This window comes from Semicossyphus pulcher, unplaced genomic scaffold, assembly GCF_022749685.1.
Source record: "Semicossyphus pulcher isolate SPU_LCO1_2020_fin unplaced genomic scaffold, fSemPul1.0.p SCAF_1, whole genome shotgun sequence".
Lineage (NCBI taxonomy): Eukaryota > Metazoa > Chordata > Actinopteri > Labriformes > Labridae > Semicossyphus > Semicossyphus pulcher.
This window is the reverse complement of record NW_027211603.1, coordinates 3,466,895-3,480,944: the sequence shown is the minus strand read 5'-3', so window position 1 is coordinate 3,480,944 and position 14,050 is coordinate 3,466,895. Positions and strand designations below refer to the sequence as shown.

General features: G+C 41.8%; 1 protein-coding gene across 1 annotated transcript in view; it reads left to right on the top strand.

Moving 5' to 3' along the window:
* The window catches only part of pacsin3 (protein kinase C and casein kinase substrate in neurons 3), a 38,652-nt gene that overhangs the window by 11,156 nt on the left and 13,446 nt on the right, over positions 1-14,050 (top strand). Inside the window, exons 2-6 of the mRNA XM_069683339.1 lie at positions 4,694-4,794; positions 6,767-6,923; positions 7,100-7,335; positions 8,893-9,048; positions 11,777-11,952. Coding sequence (XP_069539440.1) covers positions 4,741-4,794; positions 6,767-6,923; positions 7,100-7,335; positions 8,893-9,048; positions 11,777-11,952 — 779 coding nt within the window. The 5' untranslated portion in view covers positions 4,694-4,740. The remainder of the gene's footprint in view (positions 1-4,693; positions 4,795-6,766; positions 6,924-7,099; positions 7,336-8,892; positions 9,049-11,776; positions 11,953-14,050) is intronic.

Sequence of the window (14,050 nt, the reverse complement as noted above, 5' to 3'; positions counted from 1 at the left end):
TACAATAAAATCCCTGCAAAACTGATGGCATGCCATCTGCCTTGACTGTACTGTGTGTTTAATGCTAAGTGCCAAATGTTATGCATACAAATTAACATTATTCCTACTAAACATCAGCGAGTTAGCATTCATATTTTAGCACTTAGCTCAAAGCCTTACGTCCCACAGAGTGGAAGACAGCCAATTGCAGAACCCTTTGGCTACTATTAGACGACTGTAAGCCTTTGAGAGCTACAGCCAGAATTTCTTCCACTAATAACTCATCTAGTTATCTAGTTATCTAGTCCAAGACTTCTTTTTTTCATGGGCTGGTCATTATACATTGTCTGAGCTTCGTTCCACCTCTTCCACGCTCTCCGCAAACATGATTAATCAATACAACCAGCACTACAAATGAAAACAGAGTGTCCTTTTGTCAAGACTGCATGCACACGCTATCTTGCGTAGTTTTTGTTTTATTTACAGAAAGTTTTGAGGATCAGGCTTTGTATTTGACTGCCGCGGACCATGACAGTGGTTTGTTGTAAAATCGTGGTTCAGTGGCTGATCACTATGAGGGAACATGTTACATGTAGCACTTTGTGCTTGAACTGTAGCTCTATGTTGACTTAAATTGTCAGCGCTTGCGCACCACCAGCAGGTAGAGAAGATTATACACAGCCAAACCTATGTGCTGTCAATGAGCCGCACCCAGAAACTCACACACACACGCTAACACAATGCTGTCCTGTAGGATTTAGGAGCAGTAATTAGCGATCCATGGAGAAGTCAGTTTTCTCATTCTCACTCATGTTCCAGCATGCCGGTGGCAGATACCACCGCTGCCAACATACTTTCCATCCACCTGTGACACACATACACACTCTGTGATCCTTATCTTGCCCTCCTCTGTGCTGCACTGTCCATGCAGTAAGGGAAAATTATAGCGCAGCTGTTTGAATGAGTTTAGTGTCTGAGACAGACACACCTACAGTTACGTATTTAATCTGATCTGTGTTATTCAAGGCTCAGGCTAGAGTTAGCATGTAGCACAAGTAGGTGCAAGTACTCGCAATCTCGTAGTCTGGGTTTACTGAAGTGTTTATTTAGAATCACTCCCACATTGTTCCTTGCAGGGCTCACCAAACCTACTGTTGTACTCTGCGTCTAATGTGGCACCAGCATGCTCACATTGCAGAGATATATAGCTATTATTTTGGGAGTCACCTTGTTATTTACAGTGAGAGAACATTGTGTAACTTTGGGAGGAGGTAGAAACTTTTCAGTCGTGTCAAGTCGAGCCTTGTTAGATCTCCAACAGAAGCAAATCCATAAAAATAGGTTAAGAAATAGGAAAAATCTAATCTACAACATTTATTTTGTCTCTTAACTGGTTTGACATTAATAACTTCATTTCTCTTGTGCAGAAGTGTTTAGATGCAGACAAATTACAACATTGACAGTAAAGCCTGTGAAGCTGAGGCTGCATGTAGCTAGTTTGACAGAGACAGCGTGCAGCCACTGCAGACAGAGAGGATCACTGCACACAGCCACGACTGGAGCGGTTGCATGTTTTCCTCTCAGGTTGTTGTGTCTGCTACAGGAAGTTGTCCGGCCTTGAAACAGGGTTTTATCCAATGGGAGGGCAGCGCGGAGGAAGTCGATGTATAGAGAAGGCAGGTCACAGTGAACTGTTCACAGGGTTCATCAGCAGATTCCCTGCAGAGCTGAGGAGGTCCCTTCAGGTCGTGTTGAAGTGTAATTGAATTTAAATGTTTAAATGACCGCCTGTGTTTTTTTTAGAGAAAATATCCGCACATACAAAAAGGAATAGTTTATTTTGCAGGTATAAATGTTTTAGTTTAATGGCTGTGTCCTTTTGCTGTCAGTCAGTATGCTGATGTTGGCTAGTGTCTGTATACATAGAGAATAGTTTATGTAAGGGATAATGTATAGTGGGCAGGTTGTTATAGCAGAATGGAACGGGTCTATTGACATTTTCTTTTCCATTCACCATCTATAAACACCGGCGTATCCCGTACTGTGTTCTGTTTAATGTTTACTTCATGAGTTTTGTAGATCTCTCAGTCGCAGTCTACAGTTTGTGTCTTTTAACCTTTATAGCTTTTTCTCCACTGTTTTGTCTCTTTTCTTTTTTCCCTCTGTAAAGACTGACGTCAAATTTACTGGACTTCTTTTGACAGACTGATATGATTTCAGTTATTCCTCCGGATTATGTGATTAGAGTTGCATCCCTAGCAACGGTCTATTCTTCATAGCAAGGGTCTGCTATTGAGAAATAACAGACCTCAGAATGCCATAATTAACCAATCACAATCAAGTATTTAACACAGCTATCTAAGAAAAAAATCTCATAAATGGTTTATAACATGTAATTATTCTGAGCTAGACTCGTTGACAGAATCTATTACACAAGAAAAAAAGTAAAAGTGTGGGATGTTGCAGCTGGTCAATATAATTTCTTTGTTATTTTTATCCCTTTAATCCACATTTGATCCCTCAGATTTATCTTGGGTTTATAGCCCCTGCTTTAGCCAATATCAAACTGTAAATCTGAAAATCAATTGTTGCCTTCAGTTATTGCTACGAAAAGGATTTAATAGTAGTTTCACTTTGACTTGAAACTTAAAGGGTTTTTTTGTCTTATGTGTTTGCTCTACACCTTTTGTTGAATGGTTTTAAAGTTTTCCACTCATCTAAAGGATCCAGTACCGCGCCAAGATCACTGGCTGGTGATGGACAAGGCATCTCCATGTACTCTCATTGTACAAAAGTGAAGCCAAAATACCCCCGTGACAGGCGCTGCCATCTTGTGCTGGTGACGTTTTTTGGAGCCAGAGCTGTGCAGTAGAGATCAGCGGGTGGAGCCGCTGTAGCCACTTCCGCTAACCAAAACACACACTTAACTTACTGAAAAAATACAGCAAGAATCCCGCACTTCGTCGTCTGAAGCAGATATTCACGTTTATGGAAAGTTCAATGACTGTAGTGTTAGTGTTAGTTACGTCTCCTCTCGCCGTTCCTCCTCTACTCTGCTACTCGGGAACAGAACGCTGCAGGAGCCGTATTTATCAACAGAGCTGTCGATCATGAGGCCACACCCCCTTTTTTAGCATCAAATAACTAATTAAAAATAAACTAGTCAGAAAAATGAACACTTGGACATAAATCAGCATAATAAGAACTAACTATCGTGACATAAACCATGTTTGAGAAAAATTTATTTGACGTGTATTTTGATTTTATCGTTTGACTCATGTCCCATCTGTTAACATGGAGGAGGCGGGCTTTATGAGCTATACTGCCACCAGTCAGCAGGGGGCGATAGAGAGGGTTTGGCTTCACTTTTAGGGAGCTAGATACAGATATAAGATAGATACAGTCTATGGCCAAGATACACAACAGTGCCCCAACAAAGTCAGGGAGGAAGACTGTAAGCTGGTAGACATGGATATAAACAATACAGGACTTGATACTGTCAAGGTTCTCGGAGGTTGCACTTGCACTCTGCACATTTACTCAAGCTCAAGAATTTACTAGATGAGTTCCGGTGAGAAACACTGGCTATAGATATAAGATAGAAATGATATAATAAGTATGGAAAAACTCCACAGGGCACCTTTAAAGGTGAAGTACAAGTGTTGTGTTCAGGCTTTATTTTTCCTGTAGTCTCAGTTTTGGTTGGTCATGAAGAGGCAGAGACATTACACAGTTAATAATTCCTTGTGTCTGTGAGTTATTGTCGGGGATGATTGTCTACAAATGTTTGCACATCTCTCCTCCCCGATGAATGAGATCCATTGTGGAAGAGCAGGCCGCGCTGACACAGATTCCTGCCTCAGTAATGGAGCGGATGCGTGAGACAAGGATCAGTGTTTGTGGGACACACACAGTCCAGTTGTGTTCAGAAGGAAAATTGGGCAGCGATGTGGAGAAAACAGTCCTGTGGGCAGAGAGCGGTAAAGTCTCTGTGTGGACTGACGTGGAGCTGCAGTTTGCCAGAGGCTGAAACTGTAGAGCTGCGTACAGTTGAGCATTGAGACTGGAAGGTCACGAGTTTGTGCACATTTTCTTTCACAAATGTCTTTAGTGTGATCCCCTGATCTCTCTTCATACGATGCATGTATTTATATGTTATTAATAGGATTTATTTCCTTCTTAGTAATTGAATTATTATTTTTGGATTGCTCTCTGTGCGCCGATCAACTTCTAGAAAGTAACTGATCCCATAGAAAGATGTTGTAAGGTTTCTATGACATCCATGGCTTTCATCAGCAGACAGAGTTTGCCCTACTTTTCCTATGACTGTTTTTTTTTTTAGCTTCTCTTTCATTTTGGAGTTTCAGAAGTTTATTCTTGATCTCTGAGATGACAACTCTTTGTGAACTGCTTATACCCAACTCTACTTCTGTTTTAGCTGAAAGATTTGAGTGTGTAACAGTTATGAAGAGGCATATATCCTTGAATCTGTGTGTGCATTAGATTGTGTTATTTCACTGTTCTTATTTATGCTGGTATTTTGTTAATCAGTCTGACATACTGTGGCATAGTTTGGGATAAATCTAGGACTGTGTCAATACAAAATGTAATGATTGTAATCTAGTAATGATGCTGATTCTGTAGCTTGTGAAAAGCTGATGTGTTAAATGATTTATAATTGAAGGTATTTCTCTCCCTCTTTCTCTCTCTGCAGTCTTTTTTCTAGCCGCCATCATTCTGTGCTGCAAGTCCGACCCCAAAATGTCTTCCAATGGGGACCTCAGCGAGCTGGGCAGCTCTGACAGCTTCTGGGAGGTACAGTAGCCACACAAACCACACTTATATCCCTTTCCCACCAAAATGAGTGTGTTGACGCAGATATTCAGACCCGGGAAGACCCGCTAATAACTGCTGATTGTCTGTTTTCCCATTGCCAGTGGAGTATACTCTCTATATTTTGGTTTCTCTGCTGCGACACCGACTGATGTCACAAACGCGGTGGAAACCTGTCGCCTTATTTCTTCTTCCCCTCGGATCAGAATAAGCTCTCTCACTTCGCTCTCTTGTCAGTGTTGCTGCGTCTTGCACGAAACAAAGAACAAATTCGCCGCTGTATGTTGGTCATCTGTATTAATGCGACAGCGGCCGGAACTTCAATGTGCATCATAGCATCACAGAAAGGAGGCGGAGATTAGCGTGTCGACCCAGTTTTTGTGTTCCCAGCAATGCCGATCAGAACCAAGGAGATAATTACCCGGGTCTACTGCAGTCATTTGACCCGGGTCTGAATGCCGATTGTAACCTTTCCCACTACGCAAAAAAGCCGGATGTTTTTTGACCAGTGGGACACACACACACACATACTGATCTGATCTCAACCACACTGACTTGTATCATGCAAAGTTTATCAATAGAGAGGCTTTTTCCACATTACTCTACTTACTAAGGGTGGGATGCCTGTTCATGTTCCTAAAATCTGGACCTAAAGACGAGTGGGAATTTGTCTGCAACAAATCCAAAATGACAACACCAGCAAAAAAACCTGAAACCACAAGCGCAGATAAAAACAGACTTCATGTGACTGAGAGATAGTTAGCATTAGCATTGTAAAGGTTTTAGAAGCATGGCAGAGTAAGTGTTCAGATTTTTGTCCAAAACTACCAAACACTGTATTGTTTAAGCAGAATCAGATGTTTTATAACCACTAACACAGCGTCAGCCTCTTCCAGTTGAAAGCTAACAAGCTAACAAACAACATAAACAAAGATGCAGACTACACTAACCTATTTTGGTGCACAACAGACTCCTCATCTGAGTCAGGGTGTAATTAAGGCTCAAATACTACTCATCTAAATCCCTCCATGTTTCCTCTAACACTAACGATCTTGATGCTCCGTGCTCTTTCACAATCATTCTAGCAGAAGCAGCGATGGTGGTGCCTGATCTAGAATTTGTCAGTGATTTAAAAATACTAATATATGTGCTTCCAGTCCCTTTTTTTACATTCTATGTTGGAAAATGTCATCAAAGTTAAGATGTTTGACATACTTTTAAATGCAGGAGAACTTCGATTTATCAAGCAATTTGGATTTTAAGCAAAGTTATTTAGGATCTGCCTCTTGTACAAGCACACTGGAGGGAGCAGCTAATATGCTGCTAACTTGCTAGCTTGTCGGTTTGACCATCTGGAGCAATTAAGGGTTTAGTGTTTTGCCCAAGGACACTTCAACGTGGACAGAATCACCAACCCTGTGATTATTGGACTCTAAATACTGATCACCACCTGCCTGGGCTAGTGTTACAACATCAGTTTCTGAACCAGCAACAAAAAGCCAACATTTCCATATCTCTCAGATAAATGTGTACGTCACTCAAACCCTTATTATATCTGTACCTGACTATCAGACTAGCTGAGAGGAGCAGCCGGATGTCAAAGCACTCGGTGTGTTGGTGTGTGGTGTTTAAATAGAGACAGAGGCACATAATGAGGCCCTGCTGACTGACTGCTGGCTTCACAGCCCTCCATCTGGAAAAACTACATACCTTCAACTCCACTCACTCTCTGCGCTGTCTGCCCTCTTTCACTCCTACCTCTATTTTATTGTACTCCACATCATCACTAGTCCACCTAACATCCTGCTGTGTTGACATGCTAACATTTGCAGCACTAATATTAGCAATGGTAGGGATATGCATTGAACTGACAGACCAGCTGATATAAAAGAGAAGAAGCATGCAGCGTGTGTTTGTGTGTTAACTCGATCTGTATCTGTGTGGTCCTCTGCAGCCTGGGAACTACAAGAGGACGGTGAAGCGGATAGACGATGGCCACCGGCTGTGTAACGAGCTGGTCAGCTGCTTCCAGGAGAGAGCGAAGATAGAAAAGAGTTACGCTCTGCAGCTCAGTGACTGGGCCAAGAGGTGGAGGGGAGTCGTGGAGAAAGGTGAGTTTATTAAATGGATCATATGGGATAGAAGCTGCAGCAGCTGTTTGTAACATCCACTGTTACCTTTGTTGTGTTTGGGGATTAAATCTCACTGTAAAGCTTCAGGTTCTGGTTTTAGCTACATTAAAATAATTTAAGGAGAGACTGACACTCTCCTCACACTCCCCTCTTAGGTCCTCAATATGGTACCCTAGAGAAAGCATGGCACGCCTTTATGCAGGCGGCTGATCGTCTCAGTGAGCTGCATCTTGATCTGCGGCAGCGGCTGGCAGGAGAGGACAGCGAGAAGATGCGAAACTGGCAGAAGGACGCGTTTCACAAGCAGATGATGGGAGGCTTCAGGGAGACCAAAGATGCAGACGACGGCTTCCGCAAAGCACAGAAACCCTGGGTCCGCAAACTGAAAGAGGTGAGGGCTGCAGGAGAGGTTTCAGTAGCATGTCAGTGAAGCAGAAATAGATTTATAACGAACGCATGGGTGTACAGGTGTCTACCCTTGAAGTACGTTTATTGTTGATAATCAGATGTTGATTCCTCCTTTGCAGTGGCTGGCTAATTTGTTGTAAATGAGGGCATGCTGAACTTTTTATTCCCAACACTAACTGTGTTTACATTCTTACATTTTCTTTGTGATAAAAGCAACATAAGACAAACAGCTAATATTTAACTCCAGGTATCTTTGATAGCAGGTTACTACAATACAATCACTGTGTTTAAAGTCGAGCTGAAACGGCATTTCGAGAGTTTCTAGCTTCCATATCGTGACGTATTTCCAAGTGAAACAGGACGTGCAGGCGGGACATATCATTAGAGGGATTTGATTTGATCGTTGAGAAGTGGGCGTAGACAGACGTTCTCCACAGCGCAGTAGCTAGCTAACTGACCGAGCGTTCTTGGTGCTCTGCGGCTAAATGTTGCAGATTGATTGGTTGAAATTGTTTGGTGCTAACTTACGTAAGCACACGTGAAATTTAGTTTTACCGGAAGAAAAAATTATCGGATTTTGATACAAGAATACGAAGAAATTGATTTTCTGTATTTTTTTTGGCCTATATTGTCAAATAGATGCACAATATTACCGGGGATGTGATCTAAAAGGATTAAAATGACATTTTTCATTTCACCTCGACTTTAAGTGGATTCATTCATATAGAGGGATGATTACATTGAGCAGATCTGCAGGTGTTTGTGGCTGAAAAGGAGAAGAGTACTGACTACTTCTTTATCTTCATTAATGCTGTCCTCTATCTTAAACTCCACCGGCATCAGAGGCATGTAGGGAAAATAATCTTGCTCTGTCGACGGCCTTGCCCCTACAAGTGTTAGCATTTTTGAGAAGGTGCACACCAGCTATGCTGTGGCCTAAAGGCAACCTCAGCGCTAGGGTGTGTAGCTGTTAGTGTTAGTGTAGCTAACCCTTTTAAGAGAACGAGAAATAGAGAGCAGCTTTTTTACTTTACTTTTTATTCAAGACATTTTTAAGAAAAGACAAAAAGACCAAGTGTGAGGACACATCAGCTTCAAAAGAATCGTGATATATAGTGTTTCATTTTTATCCAAAGAAAGTCACCAGGAAGTAGCGTCTTAATCCACTGTGATAAAGGTGTATTTCTCCCATTTTTTTGGAAACTTTTACTCATGAAAAAGTTCATTTTAACCTCTTCAAAACTGTTGGAGGATAGACCAGGACACAAACTTTAAACTTTTAGATAACAACAACGTGCCTGAGTTATACCTGAGTTTGTTTATTATTTCCATTTGTCTTTTTGCATCCTTCTTTGATTGATTAAGTCACAGTGCCAAGCTTAGGTGATAGTATTAATTGTATGTTGTTAAAGAATTATGTTTCTATAAGAGACAATTTCATGTGTGTTAATAAGGAAACCAGACTGCATTAATGAAAGATGAAGAGGTTTGGTGTCTGTAATCGGATGCTCAGTGTTTCTTTGTGTGTGTGTGTCTCAAGGTGGAGTCCAGTAAGAAGACCTACCACCAGGCCAGGAAGGAGGAGTGGACGGCCTCTACCAGGGAAACGCACGCCAAGGCCGACCCGACCAAGTCACAGGAGGAAGTCCGCAAATACACAACCCGGGTGGAGCGCTGCAACCAGGAGGCCGACAAAGTACAAAGCTCACACAAACACACACACACACACACACACACACGTACACACACATGCACACACAGCCCCTCGTGTAGCTCCACTTGCACCGGTCTGGGTGTGTCAGTGAGTCCAGAAAAACATACCTGTGTGTGTTTTTGCCTTTCGAAGCATGACCGGGCTTGTCTCCTCTGTGCTCTGCTCTGCACAAACCCAAAACTCTCCCGGCCCTGCAGAGGGAAATGATCGACCAAACACGGGGAAATCCTGAGGCAGACTCAGGATCAGTTGGTACACAGAGCTGTGTCGGTAACAAAGGACTTTTTAACAAAGCAATTAATGAAGAGGAAATGAAATCCAGCATCGTGACTCATTGTACAGTTTGGGTAAAAAAGAACACACACTAAGCTGCTCATCTATTGATCCTTGCTTCTTTCTGGGCAAATACGAATTTTCAGGTTTTCATTCTCACTTGATTAGTTTAAAATATCTTGAAATAGTACAAAGATAAGCAGCCAAAGCAAGCAGGTAGCCAAAGGAAAGGCTCCACCACATCATCAAGATAAATGGCATTCAGTCTGCAAATTCTCTATGATACAAAACCTTACACTTGCCACAGATGTCTCGACTCTTAAGATCACTGTTATAACCGCATGCCTCTTAAATACGTGACAGCAAGAATTATTTTTGGAAGCACACGAGTTAAGAACATGAGGAATGAGGAACAGGAGGTTAAGAGGAATTTCTGGTTAGAGGTTGGGTTGGGCAGGAATTATTTGGTATTAAAGTTGAGATTAAACAGCATTTGAAGAGTATTTAGTTACCGGGCTGTTGGATAATTCAAAGGGAAACAAGATAAACTGGTATGACAAATATAAGGAGGATTTAAATGTTGAGAAGAAGTGGCAAATACCAACGTTCCCTGCTGTTGCTAGTTAAGTAAGTAATGGATGCAAGTCTGTGCAAGTCAAAGTGTAATATTGGCTGATGGATGAGTTTCATGATATTATTGGTTAAATTGTTTGGTTCAAACTTATGCAAACACGTGTCTATTGTGTTTTTTACAGGAAGAAAATCTGACATGAAGTAATATGGGTATTTTTTGTTCCAAAAATGTACAGGGACACAGTGTCACATGGGGGATGTGATCTTGAGTGTTAAAAAGGCTTAAAAGCCAAGAAACGTATTCAAAAGTCTAAAACAAATGCAACAACAGAAAAGTGCTGCAAATGAATTAAATGTGCTGCAAAAAGCTGAAACAAATGCATTAAGATGAAACACGCTGTGAAAACAAAAACACACAAATACAGAAAACGCATGCAGAAGAAAAACACTGCAAATCCAGTCAATGCAATGGAAGTGCTCCAGACCTGTAGAGGTGCTCAGAGGAACAGCTAAGAGCAATAGCTAAGAGTTGCTTCCATTAGCTACGGATCTAAGCTGTGGTGTCGGGCTCTGAGCACAGGGGTGTGTTAGCGTTCACTCGTCAAACTCCTCTGAACTGCTGAAGCCCCTGTGCTAGTTAGAGGAGTTAACACCATCACTTCACTGTGCTCACTGTCTTTTAGAGTCATGAATGCCAGGTAGCTAACAGAAGCTACATTAAAGCAGTGATTACTTTAGCAAAGCTAAAGTGTTGTGTTGACTGGATTTGTCGTGTTTTTCTTTAACATGTGTTTTCTGAGTTTGTGTGTTTTTGACTTTGCATCGTTTCTTTATTTGCAGAGCGTTTGATGTTAACGCATTTGTTCCAGCTTTGTGAAGCAAGTTTTGTTCATTCACAGGACGTTCTGTCGTTTTGGGCTTTTGCATGTGTTTTTGAATTGGCAGCCTGTTTCTTCTAATGGAAACCACCACGATTGCCCTCGTCGGCCACCGTATAAAAGGGCACACTTTCTTAAAAAAGCATGTGTTCACATATATATATTTTTATTATGAAACAGTAGATTTAGCAAAAAAAACACAAGACACATTATACTAAGATATTCATTTCTTCAACACCTTTTAACACCTTTAAGCTAAAACAGTCGCAGCCTCTCACCAGCAGCTGTAATAGAGCGACGTTTGAATGAAGTCCCTCACAGTGTGTATAATGCACACTAACAGAGCAGCCTTCAATCCTCAAGTTTAAAGGTAGAATAAGAAGGATTTTTCCTGCATTTTGTCAACAACACATTCAAACTGGGCTCTTCATCATCAGAAGCTCCCTCTCACTCTTTCATGCGAGAACACGCCCACCCCGCGGAGCTAACACCGACAGCATCACAGTGACCTTTACGCTAGCATGCTAACCGCCGCTTACAGTTGCAGTTATCTTGTCCTACCCGGTTTGAGGCACCTACCTGTCCAACAGAAAGAAGGCCAACTCTGCATCGCTCTTTCACCATGTCCGCCGGTCTGAATGGGGCCCAGTTGCTAATTTGAACCACTCCCACTCTCACCTATACGCTGCATACCACAACAGCGCCCCTCCTGAAAACGTCCAAAGCAAAACAACATAACAGATGCAGAGGGAAGTGTCTCACAAGGGTCTGCATACACACTCACCAACACACATCTGCGGCCCATAAGTGATGATTTATATTATATTTGTAAAAGTCTATATTTTATTTTTCTATCCTACTTATTATACCTTTAACGCTTGAAGACTCAAACAGCTTCCTAACATCTGCCACATTTTCCTCTCTTTATCCTCCTAATGTTACAGTGACAAAGAACTGTTGCTCAGCATGTGCTTTGTGTGTTGCAGGCGAAGGAGCGCTACTCAAAGGCCCTAGAGGAGCTGAACCGCTGTAACCCTCGATACATGGAGGACATGGAGCAGGTGTTCGACCTCACACAGGAGGCCGAGCGCAAGAGGCTGCGCTTCTTCAAAGAGGTCCTGCTGGACATCCATACACACCTCGACCTGTCCAGCAAGGAAGGGTAGGACTCACGCAGACGCACATTTGCACAACATCAGAGAAAAGAGGGTGATTAGTTGATTACTGATGCGTGACTCAGAATGAAGGCATGCAGAAATGTCGGGGTTTAGATGTGTGTGAATGTTTGGGTATGTATACAGGAGTTAATAGAAAACTCACACTGTTGTTCATTAACTATTGACCCTTTTATTCTGTTTAAACAAGCTGCTGTTCAAATATTGGGAAAAAATGGACATCATGTTGTCCATCGATGAGATTTGTTGGGAAATACTCGTTCTGTTCTCTTTGTTTTAGATTGAATTGTTTGTCTTCTGTTTCTTAAAGTCCTGCTTTAAAGTAAAATGGTTTAGCCTCCAGCATAAAAGCCAGCAGAAGGACTGTTAAGCGTCCTGGCCTGGCCCCACTAATGAAAGATCACCAGTCCTTTTACAGTGACATCGGCCCAGAGCTCTCACAAAGTTGAGTTTATGGAGGCTCTCATTACCTGAAGTGAATTACCATGCACATGAGGGCAGTCATAAGAAACGTTTCCGACCCTTAAAGCAGGGGTTCACATTCTTTCAAGTCTGTGTCTAAACAGTTCTTACATTCCTCTGTGTACATCAAACTTTGGTCTGCGATAATCCCCCTTATAGTGTGATTTAATGTCACCGAAGGGCAACAATGACTGTTGGTTTTATCTCCAATCACTTACTTTGCTAAGAAGGGAATTACATGGCTGTATGATATGAGCAGGTACACTCTCACCTGACTCAGGCCATGTCCACACGTACACGAGTATTTTCAAAACGCAGCTTCTTCTGTGTTTTGTCCTTTCGTCCACATAAACGCCGTTTTAGGTCACTGAAAACGGATCTTCTGTAAAACTCCGGTCAGGGTGAAGACTTGTCGAAACTCTGTTTCCATGGAGACGTGTAGAAGAGGTAAATGGTGTCTTCGGCTCGTGACGTCAGGCCGTGCGCCGTTATCTCCTTTGTGAGGCGTCACTAATGAGGCGACGTGACATAAACACTGATGCCTAACAGGACTTTTACATGTTTACACATATATGTGCAGTTACTCGTCTACTATTGATGAACAAAGGCGTCGGGATAGATTTTTTTTTAGACTTGATTGGCCTCGATTCTTCTTCTACTTTGCATGACCGCCGCCTGTTGGTGTTGCATTCTCATGATAGTGTTTCTGTTGTGTTTTTGCGTTTTCGTTTGGACCGAGATTTTTTATAACTGTGCTTGTGTGGACGGGTTTTTTTTTTTTTTAAACTAAGGAGGGAAAAACTCAGCTTTCAATAATACCCGTGTACGTGTAGACATGGCCTCAGTTCAACTCAACGCTACGGAGCTTTGTAACATCTTTCGGGTCATCGTTTTGGTTTTACAGTCTCTTTAACTTATTAGCTCTTACTGGTCTTATCAGATCTCTTTCAAAATCAGGCAGCTTTTATTTGCAAAAAAAGTTCAAATAACGATGCAGTTAGAAACCAGCTGGTGAGCATACTGGAGACCAAAATAAGAGCTTAAAGACAGAGAGTGTTAGGCTTTCATTCATCAAATGCAACACGACTTCCAAAGCTAATCTTGGTCTGTGTCAGTCTAATTTGTATACGATCATTTGCTTTCCAACATCATGAACATAAATAAAGAGATAAAATATCAATGTTGTGTTTACAGCTTCCTCTGCTGCCCTAAAGTGACTAAAAATGAATGAATGCAGCTTAAATCTAATAACACAGAGGTCATGTTGATAAGATAAGCCAGGCCTGACCTGATATCTGTTCTCTTTGGCTTTGTCATTTATTTTTAGATGCACCACCATCTGTGTTGCTTTAAACCGTCAATCACTTTTTTAAAGGGAAGGTGCAAACACATTATTGACATATCATCATCTTATAACGTGATGTGTAAGCAAACTATCCAGCAGTCTCAGAGCAACACTAAGAGGAGTGTTTCTGGTTTGAAGTCCAATATTTACCTACAATGTTACAGTGGTGGATAAAGTACCTGAAAGGCATACTTGAGTAAAAGTACAGATATCAAACCTGAAAATGACTTTGGTGGAAGTAAAAGTCAGCTGTTCTGAGTCTGAAAGCATCTGATCTT